Here is a 24,104-nt window from a genome sequence, read left to right as displayed (position 1 = left end):
CAGGAGAGTGGTTCTCAGACATGGCTAGATACCAGACACACCAAGGGACCTTACATCCCAGTGTCTGGACCACATCTCAGACTGGTTGAGTCAGAGTGTCTTGGAGGTGTGACCCAGGCAGGCCTGAGTTGTTTTTAATGCTTGCTGGATGATCCCAGAGTACAGCCAAGGTTGAGAACTACTGATGTGGAACTTAGTCCTGGGACAGCACACTGCTGCACAAAGGAGGCTGGGAAATTCAGTGTTGTAACTGGGCAGCCATGTGTCCAGGGAGAAATGAGGTTCTCATTCTAAAGAGAAGGAGAAAAGACATTGCAAGACCACTCTTGGTTTCTGTCTTAAGAAAAAGGGAAGATAGATTAACTATGGGAGAGACTGCAAAGTGGCTGTGAGAAATTTAGTATAAGCCCTAATGACACACACAAACATGAGTAGGTGGACATGAGTGAACGGGAAGTTGGAAAGAGACCCAGAAAAGGGGAGGCTGGAGAGATGGCAGGGATTGTCATATCTGAAGATGGAACTGGTTGTTTGGTCTCCACCAGGGTCTCTGTAATTGCCCATATTATATGAAAAACCAGAGAGAGTCCCTGGAGTAGGCACTGAAGATCAGCAGAAAGAATATTATTCTCTTGGCTGTAGCAACAATGACTGGAATTTTATTACTTTAGAAGTTGGGTGGAGTCAAATCTAATGCCTGTCTATTCCTCAGATGACATGTCTCCCACCTCTCTGTGCTCTGGATCAAAAAAGAAAAAGTTGAGCAGTGCCCAGTAAATAGCGATGGATTAGTCACTTGGTAGTAGCATTTTAAAAGTGAGCAACAGGATGCACCTGGCTGGCTCAATCAGAGAGCATGCAACGCTTGATCTCAGGGTTGTGAGTTCAAGCACCATGGTGGGTATAGAGATTACTTAAATAAATAAAACTTAAAAGAAACAAACCCAGCAACATAATCAGATTTGTAAAGAAATAGGTAAAAATTTAGATAAAAAAATCTTCTAGTTTGAAAACAACAACAATGAAAAGAAAACATCAAAGATCCCCCAAAATGCTGAACCTATTTTTCATTTTAGGTACAATGTGCCATTCAAAGCCCAAATTCAAAAGTGGGTACAGTGCCTATCCAACTCCACAGACATCATTGAGAACTGGATGATGGTGCAGAACTTGTGGATTTACCTAGAAGCTGTCTTTGTGGGAGGAGATATTGCCAAGCAGCTTCCCAAGGTTTGAGAATTTCCTTCTGGTATTATCAGGGTTTTAACTTATAGAATTATCTAATAACTAATAATTCCTTTAAAAATGTGATAATATCTCAACTTTTATTGAGCCACACCCTCCCCAAACTTTTTGTTGTTGCTGTTGAACTGTTTTTCAAGAGAGCAATTGAGGAGAAGAAGGGGTGTGAATGCTATAGAACTCTGAAGTTTTTTAGGAAACAGAGGGTTAAAAAAACAAAGAATGAATGCCTGCATAATTGATATACTTCTTCAGGTAATTTGAAGGTAGAGTTTGGAACAGCGTAGAATTATGGAGTTGTTATCTCGACAATGGTAGGATAATTTGTTCTTCTACTACCGACAGTTTAAAACAACCCATGCTGTACAGTAGACCAATTATATCTGTACTGGAAAACTGAGGGCTGGAAACAGGCAGGAAAAATCTCCAGAACAAAAAGGCCCTCTTCTCAAGATTGTGGAGTAAATTTCTCTCATCAAGTTTAATCATCTCATGGGAATATGGAGTGTCATATTTTGAAATTTTTGTAAAAGACCTTTTTTACCAAATCTCAAGGATTCTTATTTAATTACCTTAAGTCATTTGCAAAATTATAATGTTTTAATGATATCCTTGAGTTTTAGAAGCACGATTATGTTGAGTGTTCTCTTTGCTTAGGTTTCCTACTTTTTGCCATGATGAGTTTTCAGTTTCATTATAGAGGACAGATCTGTTAGCCAATGTTCCACCTACTGGTGAAATGTATCCACATACTGAAATTTTAAGTACTTATTTTTGCTTTTATATTTGGGCATGTGTTTCTTTTTTCTGGGTGGAAGAGAATCCCAAATTGGACTTAATAATGGAAAGTTTTCACATATGATATTGAAGGAACTGGGTGGGGTGTCTTGCTCTCATATTCGAGAGTACATGCTTATTGGTAAACTATAGAAAATCTTAGGAAAGAAAACAAAAATTATTTCTACTCTCTCAAAGTAATCCATGCATTTTACACTTTTCTTTTCTGAAAAAAAAAAATCTATGTTTAAAAATTTCATTTGGGATGCCTGGGTGGCTCAGTGGTTGAGCATCTGCCTTTGGCTTAGGTCATGATCCCAGGGTCCTGGGATTGAGTCCCACATCAGGCTCCTCACAGGGAGCCTGCTTCTCCCTCTGCCTATGTCTCTGCCTCTCCCTCTGTGTCTCTCATGAATAAATAAATAAAATCTTTTTTTTTTGAAAAGAATTTTAGACTTTTTTAAAAAAAGATTTACTTATTTATTTATTCATAATAGACAGAGAGAGAGAGAGAGAGAGAGAGAGAGGCAGAGACACAGGCAGAGGGAGAAGCAGGCTCCATGCAGGGAGCCCGACATGGGACTTGATCCCGGGTCAGGATCACGCCCTGGACCAAAGGCAGGTGCCAAACCGCTGAGCCACCTAGGGATCCCCAAATAAATAAAATCTTTAAAAATCACAATAATAGGGTTATATTGTAATTTTGTATTGTGTATTTATTTATTTGAGAGAGAGAGAGTGAGTGCAGGTGGGGAGGGGCAGAGGGAGAGGGAGTCTTAAGCAGACTATGCTGAATGCAGAGCCTAACATGAGGCTTGTTCTGACAAGCCTGAGATCCTGACCTGAGCCAGAACCAAGAAGCAGTTGCTTAACTGACTGCACTGCCCAGGTACCACACATTTTGTATCTTATTTTTAATTGTTTATTTTGTTTTCTAGATATGCAAAGAGTTCAATGCTCAGAGTAGAAAACTTGAAAAAACATAAAATTCACTTTATTTAGCGATGACTGTCAAAAAAGCTTGGGAGTGCTCTTCTCTCTCAAGCTGTCTCATATTGTAATTCCATTTCTGTATCTGTCTCTTTTTAGTTAACAAAATGGGCATATCTCATTTAAGAAAGGAGGTGGGATGGTACAGAAGAGGAATTGAAAGAGAACATGTCTGACAATTCATGCATGTATAATTGGGGTATCCAGACTGGTCAGAAATCTGGCCTCAGTGGAAGGTATGTGAGATGCTCTGTCTTTGAGATCACAAATGCGTACAAGTGTGCTCTGTTATCTTGTTCTTATAGGAAGCCAAGCGCTTTTCCAATATCGATAAATCTTGGGTGAAGATTATGACCCGGGCTCATGAAATGCCAAATGTGGTTCAGTGTTGTGTTGGAGATGAGACCATGGGGCAGCTGTTACCACACTTGCTGGACCAGTTGGAAATGTGCCAGAAATCTCTCACTGGGTAAGTTAACTGGCCCTATGGAGGCTCTCTTAGCATCCTAGAGATGAAAGGACCAGAGGGACTAAATAGCATTAACCACATTGATTTTCTTTTGCTAAAACTTAGTTCATGTGTGATGTTGTTGTACAGATAAGACTGGTAGTTCGGCGACTCATAGACTCATATTTTCTGCAAGCCCTTGCTGGGTTTGTTCTGATGTTGGAATAGGACTTAGGGCTTCTTCCATCACTGGGACCAGATCTTGCAAACATTCTCATACAACCCTTGCTTTTTTTTTTTAATTAAAAAAAATTTTTTTTGTTTATGATAGTCACACACACACACACAGAGAGAGAGAGAGAGAGAGAGAGAGAGAGGCAGAGACATAGGCAGAGGGAGAAGCAGGCTCCATGCCCCGGGAGCCCGACGTGGGATTCGATCCTGGGTCTCCAGGATCGCGCCCTGGGCCAAAGGCAGGCGCTAAACTGCTGCGCCACCCAGGGATCCCCAGCCCTTGCTTTTTGAAATTAGTACACCTACTTTTCTGATTTCCTTCTTGGACAAACATCTGAAGAGGCAAAATATTTCATCATATGAGTCAGAATGATATGAACAATGTAATAATGTACACATGTAGTCAAGATTATATAGAAATGGAAGCTTCATATATCTCTCAGTGTATACACACACACACACACACACACACACACGTATGTGGAGGCTGGGTGAATTCCAAGAGTAAGAGATATTTTTCTTTTCTTTTGGCTAGTCAGGATTAAATCATGTGAGCAGAAATATGTTAAATAGTAATATTGTAAAAACAGTTAACTACACATGCTTCCATTTATAATTTATTTTTATTGAAGTATAATTGACATACAACATTATATTAGTTTCCAGTGTACAACAAAACCACTAGCAAGCAAATCCTCCAAAATAATTTTTAGAAAAAAACTATGAATGATTTAATATGCTTTATAAAATTGTTGAATGAAGTCAAGTGACTATTGAAGGACATTTGACAAAAGGATTTTTGTTCTCGAATGGTTGATGAGGTGCCATCCTTTTTAACTTTAATGATTATTTAGCACAACCAGTTGTGTTGCAGCACTTCTAAAGTTCTTGAATGGAGACCTGACTTGATGGCCATCCAGTCTCCCACCAGCCTCAGGCCAGAGGGAAAGAGGAAAAGGATAGAAATATTCCATGCTCTCAGGGCTCTTCACATTGAAAAGGCTGAGGGGCACGAATCACGGGGACATCACACAGGACTCAGTTGCCCCTGAGAAACTTGCTAAAGAGTCGTATTGCTGGTCTACCTGCAGCTGGATTTGTTATGTTTCTTCACTTCCTCCTCTCCCACCTGTCACTATAGATCTTGCTCATGCACACAAACATGCTCCTTCCTCTCTTCTTTTTCATTTTTTCCCATGCTTTATCACTTGGCATTTCAACATTATTTTATAACTCCTTGGAGGAAAAAGTTGCTCTGAAATTATCCACAGTTTTTACTGAGCTTTTCTTGGCTTCTGATTCTGCTTCTGAGAGGTTATGGGACCAACTGTGTAGTCCTGATATCAACACTTGAGTATTAATGTTTATGGAAGATAACTCTCTTCCCAGCTGATGAGGATCTGCATCAATAGGAAGGGACTTGAGAAGAAAAAAAAGGAAGGGACTTCAGACAGGTCAGAAATAAACTTTTGTCTACTCTATCACAGAGGTTTGGTTGTCACATTCCATACGCCTCCTTTCATCTTTGTCTAACCGGGTGGACAACCTTACCTGGTTCCTCATAAGAATCAGACTGTGACAGGGCAACAGGTAAGGGGGGGGGGGCTGGTGAGAATTTTTTATTCTTAATAAGAATAAGGAATAAGAAATTCTCTATTTTCAATAAAGAGTAAAGATCAAGCTTCTACGAATAAGATGGATTGGGATATTTAAAATGAAATTGGCCTGTGTAGAATAAGGAAAGTAGAAAGCTAAAACAAACAACATAAAACACTGTGAGCATAAAAGTAAGACTGTAGAAACTCTACCTTCCTATGAAGAGAATCTGCCTCTATGCAGTGAGACTATTTCCGCCATAATTTTACATAGGAAACAAACAGTAATATACATGACAAGGAAGGAATAGAAATTTAAAAAGAAGAGAAAGTTTTAAAAGGATTTCTGATACGATTTAAAAAAGAAAATGCAATGAAAACTGCAATATTTGTATTGAAGTATGCAAGAAAATGAAGTTACAGAGGAATTGATCTGAAAATAACAGAAAAAATATATCCATAACATAAGGAATCACAAAATAAACAAATTTAGATGCAAAAGCACAGTTGAAAGCAGGGCAGTGATGGGAACATTGCTGGGTTTCAGTAATTCTTGGAGCAGAGAGCAGTACGAGAGCCCCTCCACACAGGTTATTCAGAGCTGGATTTTGCTTCGGCTTCAATGATGGATTCGCTGCATTCTTCAGGATACAATTCCAAGAATGATATGTAGCCTTTCGCTGTCACGGTGCCAAGCTTGCAAGCAAAACCAGAACACCCAAAACTCTCTGTGTGTAATTGTTTCTGTCCTTCACAAAGAAAGTACCAGATTTTGCAGATGAAGTCAGATGTATACATTACACTTATGAAAAATGAAGAAATTCTCCTACCAATCCTGGGAAAAAATTTTGGTTTTCATCAGAATATGGAATGCTCCTTGGCAAGATCAGTAAGAAAACAAAACAAAAGCTCAACAGTATGTGGGGAAATTAGGTTGTTTCAAGATCTTTTCCCCCTTTCCCCATCCAGATAAATTTATTTATAGAAAGGCCTGCTTTGTGTGTTTGTAAAGTTTGTCTTTTTTTTTTTTTAAGATTTTATTTATTCATTCATTCATGAGACACACAGAGGGAGAGGCAGAGACACAGGCAGAGGGAGAAACAGGTTCCCTGCGGGGAGCCCGATGTGGGACTCGATCCCAGGACCCCCTGCCCGGGAGCAGACGCTGAAAGCAGACGCTCAACCGCTGAACCACCCAGGTGCCCCAGTAAAGGTTGTCTTTTCTTCTCCCCACTTAGATACTTGGAGAAAAAACGACTTTGCTTTCCCCGGTTTTTCTTTGTGTCAGACCCGGCACTCCTGGAGATTCTGGGGCAGGCATCAGACACACACACGATACAAGCCCATCTGGTGAATGTGTTTGACAACATCAAAACTGTCAAGTTCCACGAAAAGGTTTGCCTGATTCTAACTGCTGGCCAGCAGTTGCCATCTCTTAATCCTGCATTGTCTTTATGAAGTAGTTCTCAGGTGTTTACAAAGGGTTACTTTCCCTGTCTGTTCACTGGCAGCCAGTGATTAAAAAAATGCTTCTGAGCCCATTTTGCCTTCAGGATTGTGTGATTTCTTAATATCCAAAGTGTAAACTTGAATAACAAATAGTTTAAAGATGATTAGGAATGCATCATCAGTGGCATTCATGGCTTTGCGTGCCAAGTTAGCTGTTTAGAAATTTGACAAACCAAAGAAACCAGTTGTTCAGGAAAGAGTGCCTTCACTCATCAGAATTGCCTCTATGACTTGATTGTTGGAGTCAAGTGTCAGAAGTTTCTGGCATGATCGTCTTCCCTGTTTCTCATCATGCTTGATCAAAACCTTTTTTTAAAAATGCCTCCAACAAGTTTCTAGACTTGTGGACTTGTGGGGGACCCAAGAGAAGCCCATTCTATGCGGGGATGGCTCCATTTGCACAGCTGCCAGGAGCTGCTGCCCAATTCAACCCTTGAGCCAGTTCCCTGAGAGTGACCCTTCTATTTGAATGTGTTCAGTCGTCCCCCAGGGCTTCCTGTAGACCCTGAGTGCTGTTCATGTATTCATCCGAGCATGCGGTCTGCACTTGTTGAGCAACTGCCATGTGCCCCATGGCGTGCATGACACAAGAACACCACCCCTCAGGGGACCATGCTCTGGTGGGGTCTGTCTAGAGTGCAGTTGGTGCAGTAGTGGGCCTCTGCATCACAAGCAGTCAAAAGCCAGGGATTTATAAGTTCCCGCCCCTGGGTATGTGCCAGGTGTGGTGCTAGTCCTGGTTCCAAGGAAGACTTTATCATGATCCATTCTGAAGTCATTTTTTAATGCAGCACAGCACTCATCTGAAATTTGACAATTAAAGTTGATAATTACTGATTTGCTGTGCTTGTATTATGCATGAAGTGCATGGAGATGCTGTCAGGGAAGGCTTCAGGCACAGAACATGGTCCTTGAACTGATGTTTTGAAGCTAGGTGGAACACAGCCAGGCAGGTGGAGAAGTGGGGCACGCTCAGAAGGAAGAGAGGCACCAGGGTCTCAAGATGTGGGCAGCCAGTTGTCAGAAGTGTGGGTGGGGGATATTGATTTGCTAGGGTTGCTCTGGATTGACAGCAGAAATTCATTCTCTCACGGTTCTGGAGGCTGGAAGTCTGAACTAAGATGTTGGCAAGGTTGGGTCCTACTGAAGGAGAATTTATTTCATACTTCTCTCTGAGGTTCTGGGGCAGTTGGCAACTGGGGATATTGCTTGGCTTATACACGTGTGACTTTGATATCTGCTTTTGTCTTCATATGTTCTTCCTGTGTGTCTAAATTGCCTTCTTATAAAAACACCAGTTTCTGGATTAGGGTCCAGCTTCATCTTAATGACATCTACAAAGACCCTGTTTCCAAGTAAGGTCCCATTCACAGGTCCTGGGGCTTAAGACTGCAAAATGTATTTTGGGGCTATGCATTTAATAGGCAGTGGTGAGCATAGGGAAAAGGGGGAGAAGGAGACATGTGCCAAAAGGCCAAGTACATCACGCTACAGAATTCTACTTGTGACAGAAGGTATGGGAGGTTTTTACACAGGGAAGTGACCTGATTTGTGTCTCAGAAAGATTCTCTGGCTCAGTATTGGAGGAAGACTAGAAGGAGGGGGCATGGAAACCAGTGTCAGAAGTGATTGCACAGTCAGGATGGAAAAGGCTGAGCTGCTACAACAAAGCTCTGACAAAGGAGGGCAGATAGAGGTGAAGGGAGGACAGTACAGACTTAGTGGTTTAAAATCACCGTTTCTTTTCTTTTTTTTCTTTTTTTTAAAGATTTTACTTATTCATGAGAGAGACACAGAGGCAGAGACACAGGCAGAGGGAGAAACAGGCTCATTTTGGGGAGCTTAATGTGGGACTTGATACCTGGACCCCAGGAACATGACCTGAGTCAAAGACTCAATCACTGAGCCACCCAGGCATCCCTAAAATCATTGTTTCTTGTAGATACCCTGGATGTGTGCATTATAAGAGTGACTGAATTACAGGAATTTCTCACTGATGTTTTTGCTCAAATCCTTCTGCACTAGGACTTCATGTTCTAGAGTGAAGCATCTCACTGTCTCTTTGTGCAGTGAGGATAAATTAAACCTCATTTTTAGCCACTGTTCATAGCAATTACTTAAAATAAATAGCATTGCTTTTTTGGCCATTTGTTCTTACCATAATGTTTCTGCAACCAGGGGCAGGTCCTGTTTTTGTGGGTCCTAACTCTTGTAAAATTGTAAATATAAATTTATATTCAGGACTTGGAAAGGGACCATGTAAGTGACAGGCTGTGGAACTTCAGTCTTAGCAGAAGATAGACCGTGTCTATCTATAACTAAGGGGGGTTCATTAATACAGTCCTACATTGGAGCCCAAGGGACCAATATTCCACTTACAAAAGAACAATAGTGGCAACAAGCATTTGTATTTAGTCGATAGTTTGCTTTATTTTATTTACTTGTCATGAACAGCCTGTGAAGTGGGTAGGGAAGCAGGACAGGCATGGTGTTTAACTGATTAGTTAGAAGCAGGAAATTTAGTCTCAGATGTGTCCTCCACCATTGTGTGGTTAATGAATGGCAAAGCACCATTTGAACCTGTATTTAGTAGGTAGTGTGCTATTCTCATGAGGCCATGCTGCATGGAAACTGAGGTGAGAGGACCAGATGAGGAGCTGGGCTTGAGTTAGAAAATGTTATGTGCCACCAGGAGCTCCTGTAAGGAGCACAGCATTTACTACAGAATTGGACTTGCCTGGTAAGGTGTTTGCATTGATCATAGTGACCTGGTCATTACTCGTGTCATCTTGGTAAGCTTGTGATGTGGATGACAGGCTCTTATAGTATCCCATTTCATTTGGGGAAACAAGACTTTTTCTTGATCATCACCTTTGTATTGAGTACTTGTCTTAGAAAACAAGCTTTCCCCCCTCAAGTATAGACTATTTGGAATTGATTTAGTATTTTAGTATTCCCTTTTAGATTTCATGGGCAACTTCTTTATGTCAGTTTGAAATTGATTTTATATCATATTTTGCTTTATATTTTATAATCTATAGCTCAACTTCCTTTGGGATGGATAACATTGACAAGAGGGCAGTGGAGGAATTCATTCTTTATGTGAATATGCCTGTTTTTTTTTGGCTTCTGCCATAGATCTATGATCGCATTCTGTCAGTCTCCTCTCGAGAGGGTGAGACTATTGAATTGGATAAACCTGTGATGGCAGAGGGTAATGTGGAAATTTGGCTTAATTCTCTCTTGGAGGAGTCTCAGTCCTCATTACATCTTGTGATTCGCCAGGCAGCTGCAAATATTCAAGAAACAGGTTTCCAGCTGATTGAATTTCTTTCTTCCTTCCCTGCTCAGGTCAGTGTATTGAAATTGGAAAGTATTTTCTACAAAATAGTCATTTTAGATCTCATACATTGTCTGTTGTAAGCTACACAACTAGCTATAATTTAAGTCTGGACCAGAATTAAGATTTTCATAAGGATTTACTATAGACACGCTTAAAGGTTTCAGCTACAGATAATTTGATTATTTACATACACATATATACATATATATGTAACCAAATAGTGTGTGTGTGTGTGTGTGTATGTGTGTGTGTGTGTGTTTTATATATAAATATATATGTTTTCTTTATATTTTCTTTAACTTAAAAGGTTCTTTTCCTGCTGAATCCCTTTACTAAATAAATCATAAAGAAGTACTGAGTGTATGCTTTGCCAGAGGATGAGAAATATATTTTAGCATTAGGATACAGAAAGTGATGTTTTCTTAGCCATTATGATCAATAAAAGATTTTGTGAGTATCTACCAGGTGTAAATCTTGTGTTTGTTTGAGGAAAACAGGTTGAAGACATATTCTTTCCCTTCCAGTAACTTAAAGTCTATCTAACACAGAAACATGTCTTTAAGAGTAAATGATTTAATATTACAAGGGAAAAATTGTGGACACATGTTGTATGTAGGTACAGTATGAGTAGAATTTCTATAGGTTTCCAAATAATGAACCAAGTTGATGTAATCAAGGATGGCCTTAAATTTGCATAATAATCACAATTATTTACTGTATTGTAATTTCTATTTAAATAAATTAATATGCCATACACATTATAAAGCCTTTTTTGTTTCCATAAGGTTGGATTATTGGGAATTCAAATGATATGGACACGGGATTCAGAAGAAGCCCTCAGAAATGCCAAATATGATAAAAAAATCATGCAGAAAACCAATCAGTCTTTTCTGGAGCTATTGAACACATTGATAGGCATCACAACAAAAGATCTGAGTTCCATGGAACGGGTCAAATATGAGACTTTGATTACTATTCATGTGCACCAAAGGGATATCTTCGATAACCTGGTAAATGCTTTATAAATGCTATGGCATATATAGAAGAGCAGATACTAGGTACTATCTGTGTTTACCCACTGGAATTGGTTTGAGTGAATTCAAAGAAAAGATTAGATTGAGGCAGAGTCATCTTCATGATGAGACATTGTCAGATTTTCTTTTTCAGTTTTTAACTGAGATTTCAGTCACTTTTTGATGATTTCTGCTAAGATGTTATTGAGCAATTAGACCTTATCTTTAAAATTCTTTATGTGACCATTTTTAACACCAAGCTGCCATGTAGTATCTTGAAAAAGCTTTCATTTGTCCTGTGCACCTGTTAGTTAGTAGTTAAGGATTACCAGTTTCTTGTTAGAGAAAAATAAATAACACTGCTAGTGGAGTGGCTTTGTGCTTTTCCAAAGGCTTTTGATAAATCCTATCTTTAACTTGTTTTGCTAGATTTTATATCATTGATTGCAAATGGCCTTTCCTAATGTGGGTTGGTGACATTCAGGTGTCATGCGGATTTTTGCCTGTAAAGAGGGAACAGAGTTTAGAGGCTATAGAAAACAGAAAGTATGAAAAGAAATGAAATTTGTCCTCTACTCTAAAATAGAACATTAGATAAGAGGCAAGAAGCTCTTATTTTCATAATAATTTGCTGGATCGTGTCTTACCCCATTACGTAAAAAAGATCATAAAAGATTGGTTCTGATGTGCTGAGAAGAAGAGCAGCTCTTTCAGGCTGCTGAGGTCTAATCTCCTCTCTTAACAGGTAAGCACACTGTTTGCCTCTCTAAGAAATAAAGGGCTCCAGATAATTTTAGATTTATTATTTGTCAAAGAAAAATGATGAAAAGAGCTTAAAATTTTGGTTAAAAATTTCAGGCAAAAAGCATTGCTGGGCAATAACCTGCCATTTAGAAGTTAGACATTTTGGCCTGCTGCAAATCTTAAGGAAAAATAATGAATGGATTAAAAAAACCCCAAAGTGTATTTTGTCATAATCATAAGAGATGCCTTTTTCCTAATGAGAGTGTTTCATCTGTCTTTGTATGCCAAAATATGTTTTTCGTAGATTGTACTTTTTATGATTAGGGCTGGGGCATTTAAGGGTGCAACTTGAGAAGTGAATTATCTTACTATTAAAATATGTGCTGCTCTTTAAATTGGTGGGCTCAATTAGGAATTTCTCTTGAATTTTTCTATTCCTGTATCTTCTAAAGTGTCCCTTCTGTGATCAGTAGATGAATGGATCGGATGGTGATGTAGTTGGCATCACCGAACCAGTTGGGTAGTCTCTGAGTTCCATTTGCATCCCATTATAATCTACATAAATGCTAATGTGCATATTTAATGAGTGGTTCTCATCTCAGCTTTAACATATATCTTTTGCATTTCAGTGTCACATGTATATCAAGAGCCCTACAGACTTTGAGTGGCTGAAACAGTGCAGATTTTATTTTAACGAAGATTCTGACAAGATGATGATCCACATAACAGATGTAGCTTTCATATACCAGAATGAATTTCTAGGCTGCACTGACAGGCTTGTCATAACTCCACTTACAGACAGGTGATGGAGGGGTTCTGTGATTCCACAACCTCTCTCCCTCTGGCCCCTCCCAAAATTTTTATTCTCTTGAGTTACTCAGGGGATTTCTGCATAATGTCTCTTTAGGGTTTAGAGGCTCTTTTATGCCAAAGTCTTTGAAATTCAGTATTTTTAGCTTTACACATGGGTCTCTGCTTGGAATTTGGGATTGTGACTAAAATGCTTTGCTTCCTCTGTTTTCAGTCATAGAGAGGTGAAGTTTCAGTGACCTCAATGGACATCAAATGGGCAAGAAAAGGAATTGATTGCCACGTGTCAATAGGTGCAAATCACCGTTGGCCTTTGAGGGCTGCTTTGGGGACCATGGCACCTGCTTTTATTAGAGACACTTAAGATGATTTTTTAGCAGGAAAGAAATTGAATATCAATACAGGTGAAAAGTGATGGGGAGCACATTGGCCTGGACATCTGGTGCTCTTAATTTTCCTGTCTGTTATACAGTAACTGTGCTAGCCAGAAGCGCCTTGCACCTTCCCGAGACTCAGTTTCCTCATCTGTAAGATGAACGAGGCTGTCTCCAATAGCCCTCCCACGGCTCATAGTCTGTAATTCTCTTAGTCCCTTGTGAACTTTTTGGCATCAGCTAATTGTGTATATGCTCTGTTCAGGGAGGCACTGAATACTTATTTTGACAAAATGGCTGAGTGTAAAAATCAGTATTTGGCTTAAGTAGAAGCTGAAGCTGAATATCATCCATTTTCTTGAAATGAAACTCTGGGCTATTGGATTAAAAGTGTTATCAGACAAAACATAAAAATTTGACACAATAACCCCATTAATCCTGTGCTGCTTGATTGCTCCTTCTACTCACTCATGATGCTAAATGAAATGCTTTCACTGGAGAGACTTTATTGTCACTTTCCTCTTCTTCATCATCTTTCTAGTCCTTATGCCTGGATTGAAGATGATTTATGTTGGGTGCCTTGGACCTCCTTTTGAAAGTGTTTCTCTTTGTTTTGACATGGAGAGGTGGATAATCATAAAATGTGACAAATTCCTTGAAATACTTGTGGCTCAGGCAGTCCATTTACACCTTCTGTCCTCTCAGACCCCCAGCACTCCCCTCCCTCCTTTGCTAGTGAAGACCACATTTCCTGTTTGGTGGGGAAGGTGTGCTCTCAGTCTCCACTCATGGGTCTGCTAAAGTGCCTGCCCTGGTTTAGTCGGCTCTCCGGATGGATGGTCTGTGCTGCCCTCCTCCAAAGCCACATCTCCACCCACAGTGGTTTCCTCTCTGGGAACATCATCAGTTTCTACTTCTGGCTGGATCATTCTCATCAACTTACAAAGCTACTGTAATTGCTACCAGAAAGAAAATCCTATGGCGAACCCTCCGGTTTTTTTTTTTCTTTCCATTTCTGCGATCCCATTAGAACTCCTCAAAAGCACCTATTCTTCTTCACCCATTTTATTTTTAATTCACTCTAGTTAGGCTCTGTATTAGTTTTCTATTGACCCCATAACAGATCACCACAAGTTTGGAAGGTCAAAGAACACGATTGGTTTTACAGTCTGTGTGTTAGAAGTCTGACACCCGTCTTCTTGGGCCAACATCAGGTGTCAACAGGGTTCTCCTGGAGTCCCTGAGGCAGAAACCCCTCCTGTTGTTGGCAGAATTGCTTTCTTGGCAGTGCAGGGCCTGCAGCTAGTTTTCTTGCTGACTGTCAGCCCAGGGCTGTTCCCTGTCCTCCATCTTCACAGCAGCAGCAGTGGGTTGCAACACCCCCCTCTGTCTTAGGTCCTGTGTCTGACCAAGTTTTCTGCCTCCCTCTTCCCCTCTGAAGAACTTGTGAGATTACATTGGGCTCAACAGGTAATCCAAGACATTTGACATTATAGCTGCAAAGTCCCATTAGTCATTTGAGGAAACCTATTTGGAGGTTTCCGGGATGAGAACGTGGATCTCTTGGGGCGCTGTTATGCTGCCTCTCACACTGTCTCCCCTCTCTGGGACAGTGCCACGCAGGTTTTCATGCTGCTCGGTGCACTAGTCATTTCTCATTCTCATCTCTCCTGGCCCACCAGAGAGCCCAGGTTTGCACAGGTGAGCATACTCTTCTTTTTGATCCACTTTCTTTATAAAGCTTCAGGACACCACACTCTCTGACCTTTTGTACTCTTCCTGTTGTCCTTTTGCACTCCTTCTTCTGGTTCCTCTTTATCTTCCTGGTCTAAACAGAGGACCACTAGGACTCTTGTCCATCTATACTCACTGCTCAGGTGATCTCATGTGGCTTTAGGTGTCATCTATATGTAGACCCCCCCAGTCTGCACCCGACCAGGGCTTTCCCCCAGAACTCCAGACACAAACACCTGCGCAAGGTGTTTTCTTGGACACATACAGGGAATTTGCACTTACTGTGTTTGATCATCCCCCACCAACCTGCCTTCCTGTAGTCTTCCCCATCTTAACGAGTGGTGATTCCATCCTTCAATTGCTCAAGCCAAAATCCTTGGAACATCCTTGATGCCTTCCTGTTTTTCTCTTGCTTTATCATCCCATCTACTGTCAAGTTTGCTCAGCACCATCTTCAAAATTCATCTAGGATGTGACCACTTTTCACCTCTTTGCTGTTGTCATACTGGTCTGAGCCACCATAATCTCTAGCCTGGATTTTTGCAATGGTCTTTTAACCAGCCTCCCTACACTTGTCATTGCCCCCTATAGTCTATCTTCAGTAACAGTTATGTTCTGTCATCATAAAAAGATGGACAAAGAGGTTGTCTCTCTCCCCCCACTATCTTTGCATCTCACCCAAAATAAGCACCAGTATCCTCAACAGTGACCTGCACGATCTGACTACAGCTATTTTTCTGTTTCTTTTTCCTCATTTTACTCTAGCCACTTGCTCCTTGGCTGTTCCTTGGACAGCACACTCTTGCTTCAGGGCCCTTGCATTTGCTGTCCCCTTGACCTGAACTCTTTTTCCCTTCAGCACAGGCATAGTTAGCTTGCTTCCTCACCTCCTTCCAGGCTCTGCTTAAATGTCACCTCAGAGGGTCTTCATACCTGCCACATGAAGCAGTGATCCCCACTTCCGTAGCCCTCCCAACCAGCTTTATTATTTCTGTGCCCTATTTTTAAATAACTTGTTTCCTTCCTTTAAGATGTCAGCTAAAGCACTGCCGTGGACTTCCCATGATGTGATATATTTACTGCTCCTTGAATAGTGCTGTCACATTATAGGTGCTAAATAAGAATTTTCGGAATGAATGAAAGAAATGTTTATTTTCAGAGTCACATCTTTGTGGTGAAAAATTTAAATAGTACGAAAGGACATACAGTTGAAAGTATAAGAGTCAATTTTTCCCCCAGTTTTTAAAAAACAACAGCAACTTATTCCCTTTCCTTCTAGAAATTTCTATTGCTTGTACATCAAAATTCTTTTTAATTTTTACATACGGGTATCAGGTTCTACAAACTTCTCTGCAGCTAAATTCTTTCACTATGTTCATCGTCTTGTCCATCTTTCTGTATCAAAAAAACTTGAGAACATTAAAAGCAAAGTAGGTGTAAGTATATAAATAGAAGTGATTCCAAAGTTTGTCTTGGCCTGTCTCCCCCTAAACGTTCATTTGCTTATTTTTCTTTATCTTGATCATGGGAGAATTGATTCACTATTTTTTTTCTGTCAGTCACTGGGATTCTACTGCAAGATTTGTTGCCCTTTTACAGAAGAATTCCTCACTAAAATTAATACTTACAAACATCAAAGACCAGAGGCATTGACATCTTGTCAGTCTTTTGCTGATTGCCCTGTGGAAATTCAACAACATTGGTAGCTTTAGGCTCTGGGAAGCTTGGCATCAGGTGAATGGAGCTGCCGATATTCCGGATGATAAAATAGTTGTCCTAATTAACTAAAAACAAATGGCATCATTCTCTGAAAGCTCATGGTGTTTTTCATGACCAGTCCTTCCTCTCTGCAAAAGCGGACAAGACAGGAGTCATTCTTACTACACTGTCACTCAGGCAGAGGGCAGCAGATGTCAAAGGCTGGTAGAAGCTTCTCATCAGCTTATTAAGAAATGTAGATGGGTCTAAACAATATGCACATTTCTCTTCCATGAGTCACACTTGAATATTGATCGCTGGATGCTGCCCTCAACAGCTGGATAGTCTTGGCCAAGATACCTAATCTCTCTGATTCTCTCCTTTTGGAATACCCAGGGCCTGGCACCCAGTAAATGTTAGTCATTATTATCGTTGCTATGATTGTGGTTTTTCTTACTCATCAATAACACATTCTTAATCAATGTTTCCTTTTGTTTCTCCTTAAGCATGTTCATAATCAGAGTCTATAACTAAACCAAAGAAAAGAAACAAAAGAAAAATAAGTTCATGATGTGTGTACCATCATTGCCTTAGGAGGTTTTTTGTTTGTTTTTGTTTTTGCTTTAGTTTTAACATTTTAGAATTAATACTGTTTAGGAATAGCAGTGCTGAAAGCACTGCTGGTTTACATGTGATGAAGTACATGTAGGGTGCTGGGAATGTTGGTGATGGATTTGGTTATATTGAGTGCGATAATAAGACCTGCGTCATGGGGCTGGTCATTGTTGGTTTAGCAGGATGGTCACATTGTACATTTCTCTCTCTCTTTTTTCTTGAATCTCTTGATATGATAGACAAGAAGGAATACATTTTTATTTTATTTCATTTATTTTTTAAGTAGGCTGCATGTCCAATTTTGGGCTTGAACTCACAATCCTGAGATCAGGAGTGGCATGCTCTACCTACTGAGCCAGCCAGGCACCCCCCACATTGTGCATGTCTTACTCCAGTAGCTGTTGGGATGCGAGAAGACTGTATGGCTGGACTGGCACAAGACATTTATTTAATAAGCATTCATAGGGTATAAGTGGCTAGGGTTTAGGCAGGAAGTTGGATGATCGTGGAACCCAATGTGTGATCTTACAATCCTGAGATCATGACACAGTTCCTAAGAACAGAGACCTTATGGCAGTCTGGTGCAGAAATAAAGCTGCACAACAGCCACCAAATCACATGGCTGATTTAGTCCAAACCCTATTCCCGAATGGTGACATTTTTAAAATTGGCAAAGATTTCTCTGAAAAGCAAGTCCGAGAGGAGTCTGGGTGCCAGCAAAGCAGCTGGGCTGAAGCCACACCCAGTGGAGAAAGGATAAAGCACCTGGCTTGCCCACTTAGTTTTCATGTAAATAGGATGATTTCTTTAAGGCAACTTAAAAACTTGCTCCTGCTTCAGTTGAAATATAAACCCAGTTGTAAGGAGGGTTTGCAAGACAGAATAGCTGGGTGGCAGGGTTCCCAGAGATGTTTTCCTTACCCTGGCAGGGTGGACATGTTCTAGAGCCGAGCAGCATGAGGGCTTGCAGTTGGATGGGAAAGCTCAATCGATTCTCGGCTCTTCCACCACAATCCCAAGAAAAGTAATTCCATCTCTGTGAGCCTTTCCCCTTGTCTGTAAAATGGGAAAAACACCAGTAGCTTCCCTGCAAGGTTCCCTGAGCTTACGTGAGATACTGTAGGTGGAGCACATCACACTAACTGTTATTACAGAGACTGCTCTGCCAGGGATAACAGAAGTACAAGGTGAGAAATAAAACCTTGAATTAAAAAGCAAAAATCAAAGTGAGCTTAGGTGTCCTCCTGAGTACACCTACATTATTTTCTCCATATCCAGGCTCTGTATACATTCAGGGCCAAGTCATTTATTGGCCTGTATTTTAAGGAACCCACTTCCAATAAAATACAGATTCTAGAGGACCTCCAGTAGGTGTACTTGCTGTTTATTTCCACCCTTCACGATGGACAATCGCTTTATATCCTCTGAAATTTTTTCATGCCCAGATGAATGCTTTATATAGTTTAGCCATAGGAAATCCCTAAACTGCATCACTTATAGATTACCTCCTTTGACAACTCAAGTGACGCTGGGGAATCGAGTAATTTATTAGCGAGTTATCAGGTTAGTTTTTCCTTCCCAGGCACTTTTGTATTTTCTTACCAAAGTCTTTTATTCACTAATATCATGCAGTAAGGACAGTAGAAGGTATGTGTAGGTATAGTATTTGCTCCTAGAAATAGATTGAAGACATGATTATTTAGCAATGTGTGATTCAAATCTCATGTGATCATCAAATTATTGACTCTTAGATTCAAAAGAGGATTAGTATTTTTTAAAAAGATTATTTGAGGCAGGGAGGGGCAGAGGGAGAGGGTGAGAGAAAATCCCAAGCAGACTCTGTGATGATCATGGAGCCTGATGTGTGATCTTACAACCCTAAGATCATGCCCTGAGCCGAAACCAAGAGTCAGATGCTTAACTGACTGTGCCACTGAGACACTCCAAAAGTGGATTATTCTAATGGTTCCAAATCTTTCCATAGTATACTATTCTTTAAAGATTGGTAGGTTTTTATGAAAAGGTTGCCAAATAGGTTTTGGAAATGCTGTGTACTATTTTTTCATACGTGGAGAATCTCATTGTACATTCTCCTGAGAAAGCTCACTGAACCTTTTTAACAATTTTCAAACTTACTTGGCCACAGACCATCTCCTCTTTTTCCTTTACACATGTTAATATCCATAAGGGAAGCATAGCTTAAGGGTGCAGTTTGGAAAATGTTTTGTAGGGACAATGGCTTGAACTTCCTATTTAAAAATCTTGTGCAGGTTTCATTTTACTGTGATGTCTCAGAAGTGTCTTCTGGGTGCTGGTGGTATGGTTCTAGTGATGTCTTTATTTCTCAAGGTGTTACATCACACTGGCTCAAGCTCTGGGAATGAGCATGGGAGGAGCTCCCGCTGGACCCGCAGGGACAGGGAAAACAGAAACTACTAAAGATATGGGACGATGCCTTGGAAAATATGTCGTGGTTTTCAATTGTTCTGACCAGATGGATTTCCGAGGACTTGGACGGATTTTTAAAGGTGAGGGTTATAGTTTTTATTTGATGAAAAATTTAAGCTAAGGTGGAATGTCTAAAGATTTATTTTTCAACAATTGGCTACATTTTAGTGTCATATCTCAACTTCAGACAACTTTTTGGAAAACCTGCATCTTACCAATGTTTGGGGGGATCAAATGTCACCATCACCTGCTTTGTAATGTTCCTTTATCCCTGCAGGTTGGCTATTTACAGATGAAGTACCACATTGTGAATAATTTTGGGGGCATTTTGTGCATCATCTATTTGTTCAATTTTTGAACTGACTTATCTCTGGCTTGTCTTGGCAGCTGCAAAATGCCCTTTTCCTTGGCTTTTTGAAATGATATACTAAATGGATTTTCTATTAAATTTCCCTTCGAAGGACTGGCACAGTCTGGATCCTGGGGTTGTTTTGATGAATTTAACCGTATTGATTTGCCAGTTCTGTCAGTGGCAGCCCAGCAAATTTCCATTATTCTGACATGTAAAAAGGAGCGGAAAAAGTCTTTTATTTTTACCGATGGAGATAATGTGACTATGAACCCTGAATTTGGACTTTTCCTGACCATGGTAAGGAACCAGAAGAAGAGCTGCTGAATTTCAGCCTTCTTATTGCAGCTTTCATGCATTTCCCTTGTCTTAGGGTGCTTCTTTTTCATGAATGGAAATTGGGATGGTAATTTTAACTACTGTGTGAAAGCCTTTGGTGTTAAACAAAGCTCATATTAATAACTTGTGATGTACTCTCTCCAGTTAAAAGGAGAGTAAGGTATGTAAATGAATTCTCTGGTTGTCAGCCTGGATTTGTTGCGTGTACATAATGAATCCTTCTTTTACTGTCACACTGATGTGAGTAAGTCACCCCATGACCATGTCATTCATCTGTGGGTTTTGTTTGCTGTATAGAATCCTGGCTATGCTGGGCGGCAGGAGCTCCCCGAAAACCTGAAGATTAATTTCCGCTCTGTGGCCATGATGGTGCCTGACCGACAGATTATCATAAGGGTGAAGTTGGCCAGTTGTGGCTTCATTGACAATGTTGTTTTGGCCAGGAAGTTTTTCACCCTCTACAAGCTGTGTGAGGAGCAGCTTTCGAAGCAGGTGTGATGTTCTGAAAGTCTTTCTGAACTTACATATATACTTAGTTTTTCTATTTGGTGAAATGTGCTCTTTTTAAAACATTGTAGACTGGGGCTGCTGGCAGATTACCTTATTGATACAAAGTAGAAAGTTATATCATTACAAAATTAATTTTATGTGGATAGTTTTTTAAGTGTATTTAAATAAATTAATTTTTGCCACATAGAAATGAAATAAGTACTTCCTGAACTGACTTAAGAGCCAAAGAATTATAAATATTAATATTTGTTCTTTCTCCCACTTGTATGTTAATCATAGTATGTGTTGTGTGTCCTCAGAGTTTTCAGGAACCTCTCAATCATTGCTCTTCTCACTTCTAAGCTTCCTCATATATTGGGCCATGCCTTGCTAATAGTCTGTTATATCTATTGTAAGTTTTTAAAATTTTATTTATTTTATTTTTATAATTTAAATTCAATTAACATATAGTGTATTACTAGCTTCAGAGATAGAGTTTAGTGATTCATCTATCATAACTTTTATTGTAACTTCTATGCTAGTTTCCTGTACTATTTAGAGTAGCAGATTCTGAAATCATGCAGTTTTGCAATTAAGAGGTATGAAATTCATCATATATTACTTTTGCATTAGTTATCTGTTGCTATATGACATGGTACCACAAATTTAAAATAATACACAGTTTATTATTTCGTGGTTTCTGTTGGTCAAGAGTCCTGGTACATCGTGGCTGGGTCCTCTGCTCAGAGTGTAACAAGGCTTCAATGAAGTGTTGGCTACGTGCTTGACCAGGGGAGGATTTACTTCTAAGCTCACTCAGGTTTTTGGCAGAATTCTGTTCTTGAGGTTGTAAGACTGAGGGATTTAGTTTCTTGCCGGCTGTCAGCTGGAGAAGGCCATGGTCAGTTCCTGCAGGCTGCATGCTGTTCTTTGCTACATGGGATTCCCCAACATGGCCACTTGCCTTCTCAACGTCAGCAAGCGAAAGAGATTCCAGCAGGATGAATGCAACAGTCTCATATTAGGATTCTCCAGAGAAATAGGGCCAATAGGATATATGCATATATATATATGCTATAAAGAAATTTATTTTTTTAATTTTTTTTTTGTGCATATTTTTTTTCTAATTTTTTTTTAATCTTATTTATTTATGATAGTCATACAGAGAGAAAGAGAGAGAGGCAGAGACACAGGCAGAGGGAGAAGCAGGCTCCATGCACCGGGAGCCTGATGTGGGATTCGATCCCGGGTCTCCAGGATCGCGCCCTGGGCCAAAGGCAAGCGCCAAACCGCTGCGCCACCCAGGGATCCCCAAGAAATTTATTATAAGGGATTGGCTCACACAGTTATGTAGGTAGAGAAGTCCCATGATCTGTTGTCTGTGAGCTGAAAACCAGGAAAGATGGTGGTGTAGTTTGAAGGAATGACAGTATAGATTCTAGTCCAAGTCTGAAGGCCAGACAACTGGGAACATTGAGGACAGGAGAAGGTTGATATCCCAGTCCAGGAGTAGGGCAGAGTGAATGAATCCAACCTTCCTCTTCCTTTTTGTTTTATTCAGGTCCTCGCTGATTGGATGGTGCCCACCCACACTGGGGAGGGCCATCTTCTTGATTCTGTCCACCAGTTCAAATGCTAATCTCTTCCAGAAACTTCCTTTAGAGACACATTCAAAATCATGTTTAATGAGGACCAAGGCATCCTGTGGCCCAAACTGACACATAAATTTACTATCACAAACCTTAAGTGATGTGACCACAGAATTACGTACATACAATCACATGCGACCTGTTACCTTTGCTGTATTAGATTGATTAAATCATAGGTCCTACCACACTCAAGGGAAAACTATCATACAAAGACACAAACACCATGAGTTGGGATCATGTCACAGATCACTGGGACATAGAAATAAAAATTACTAAAAGCATATGCTAAATAATAATACATGCAATAAGCATAAAACTATAACACAAATAAAACCTCCTAACATATATAGAACATTTTGATCTGTCTTTCACTCTGGCCTCCATTCCAAACTTCTTTGACTCTAGATTATTTTTTATACCCCCAGCCTCAATTAAATTACATTCTCATCAAAAATATTCTTTGTTTCTTCTACTTATTGCAGCCTTTACTCACCCATTCTTCTTTTTCCCTCTATCAAAGAAGTATTTTTCCATGCTGTTTCTTGCATGCAGAAAATTGCCACATCACTGAGTCCTGCCTTCTTCTTCTCTACTATTTCATTTCAATTTCCTTCACACCCACAGCCCTGCTCATGGGGTCATTGTCAGATGAAATGAGTCAATGTGTGCAAAACAGTTGGCCCGTGGTGATCTCTGGGTGAACATTCTGTGAATCTTACTTCATGCCCACAGATTTAACTGAGTCCAGTTCTGAGAAGTTTTCCTTAATTAATTTCACACACCACTACTTTCACATCGTTGTTACTTTTTGGTGAGTTAGCTCACATTTTTATCATGTTACCTCTGTTAGAATTTAAACTCCTTGAAGACAGGAACTCAATCTGAATCTTTTTATGTGCTCCATCCTCCAAATGATGAGTATGAAGTTATGCATACTGCTTCAGTTACCTTAGCAGATAATTGTTTTTTTTTTAAATCTGGTAAAACATATCTAACATTAAATTTACCGTCTTAGCCATTTCCAAGTGTACAATTCAGTAGTGTTAAGTATATTCACAGTGCTATGAAACAGATTTACATAACATTTTCCTCTTGCAAAACTGAACCTCTATACCCATTAAACAGCAATTCCTCTCTTACTATTCCCCTCAGTCTCTGGTAACTACCATTCTATTTCTTGTTTCTATGCATTTTACTACTTTAGATACCTCATATAAGTGGGATCATATAGCATTTGTCTATTTTGATTGGCTTATTTTGCTTAGCATGAACCTCAAAGTTCATCCATGGTGTAGGATGTGACAGGGTTTGGTTCCTTTTTATGACTGAATGACATTCCACTGTATGTATATACCACATTTTGTTTTTCCATTCATCCATCCATGGGCATTTGAGATGCTTCCACTTCTTGGCTATTGTGAATACTGTTGCTGTGAACATGGGTGTGCAAATATGTCTTTGAGATCCTGCTTTCAGTTTGGCTATATACCCAGAAGTATGATTTCTGGATCATATAATAGTTCTATTTTCAATTTTTTGAGCAACTGCCATACTATTTTCTATAGTGGTTGGTTAATTTGGAGCACTAGGGTGGCTCAGTTTATTGACAGTCTGACTCTTGATTTCAGCTCAGGTCATGATCTCAGGGTTGTGGGATCAAGCCCTGTGTCAGGCTCTGCGCTCAACGTGGAGTCAGCTGGAGAT

At 40.0% G+C, this 24,104-nt stretch overlaps 1 protein-coding gene across 1 annotated transcript in view; it reads left to right on the top strand.

Moving 5' to 3' along the window:
- Positions 1 to 24,104, top strand: part of DNAH5 (dynein axonemal heavy chain 5) — a 217,189-nt gene that overhangs the window by 75,819 nt on the left and 117,266 nt on the right. The window contains exons 30-38 of the mRNA XM_072752730.1: positions 1,077 to 1,230; positions 3,315 to 3,478; positions 6,525 to 6,681; positions 9,934 to 10,146; positions 10,924 to 11,148; positions 12,525 to 12,697; positions 19,476 to 19,654; positions 20,036 to 20,223; positions 20,560 to 20,754. Coding sequence (XP_072608831.1) covers positions 1,077 to 1,230; positions 3,315 to 3,478; positions 6,525 to 6,681; positions 9,934 to 10,146; positions 10,924 to 11,148; positions 12,525 to 12,697; positions 19,476 to 19,654; positions 20,036 to 20,223; positions 20,560 to 20,754 — 1,648 coding nt within the window. The remainder of the gene's footprint in view (positions 1 to 1,076; positions 1,231 to 3,314; positions 3,479 to 6,524; positions 6,682 to 9,933; positions 10,147 to 10,923; positions 11,149 to 12,524; positions 12,698 to 19,475; positions 19,655 to 20,035; positions 20,224 to 20,559; positions 20,755 to 24,104) is intronic.

The sequence above is a fragment of the Vulpes vulpes genome, chromosome 3 (assembly GCF_048418805.1).
Source record: "Vulpes vulpes isolate BD-2025 chromosome 3, VulVul3, whole genome shotgun sequence".
Classification (NCBI taxonomy): domain Eukaryota; kingdom Metazoa; phylum Chordata; class Mammalia; order Carnivora; family Canidae; genus Vulpes; species Vulpes vulpes.
This window is presented reverse-complemented; position numbering and strand designations above follow the sequence as displayed.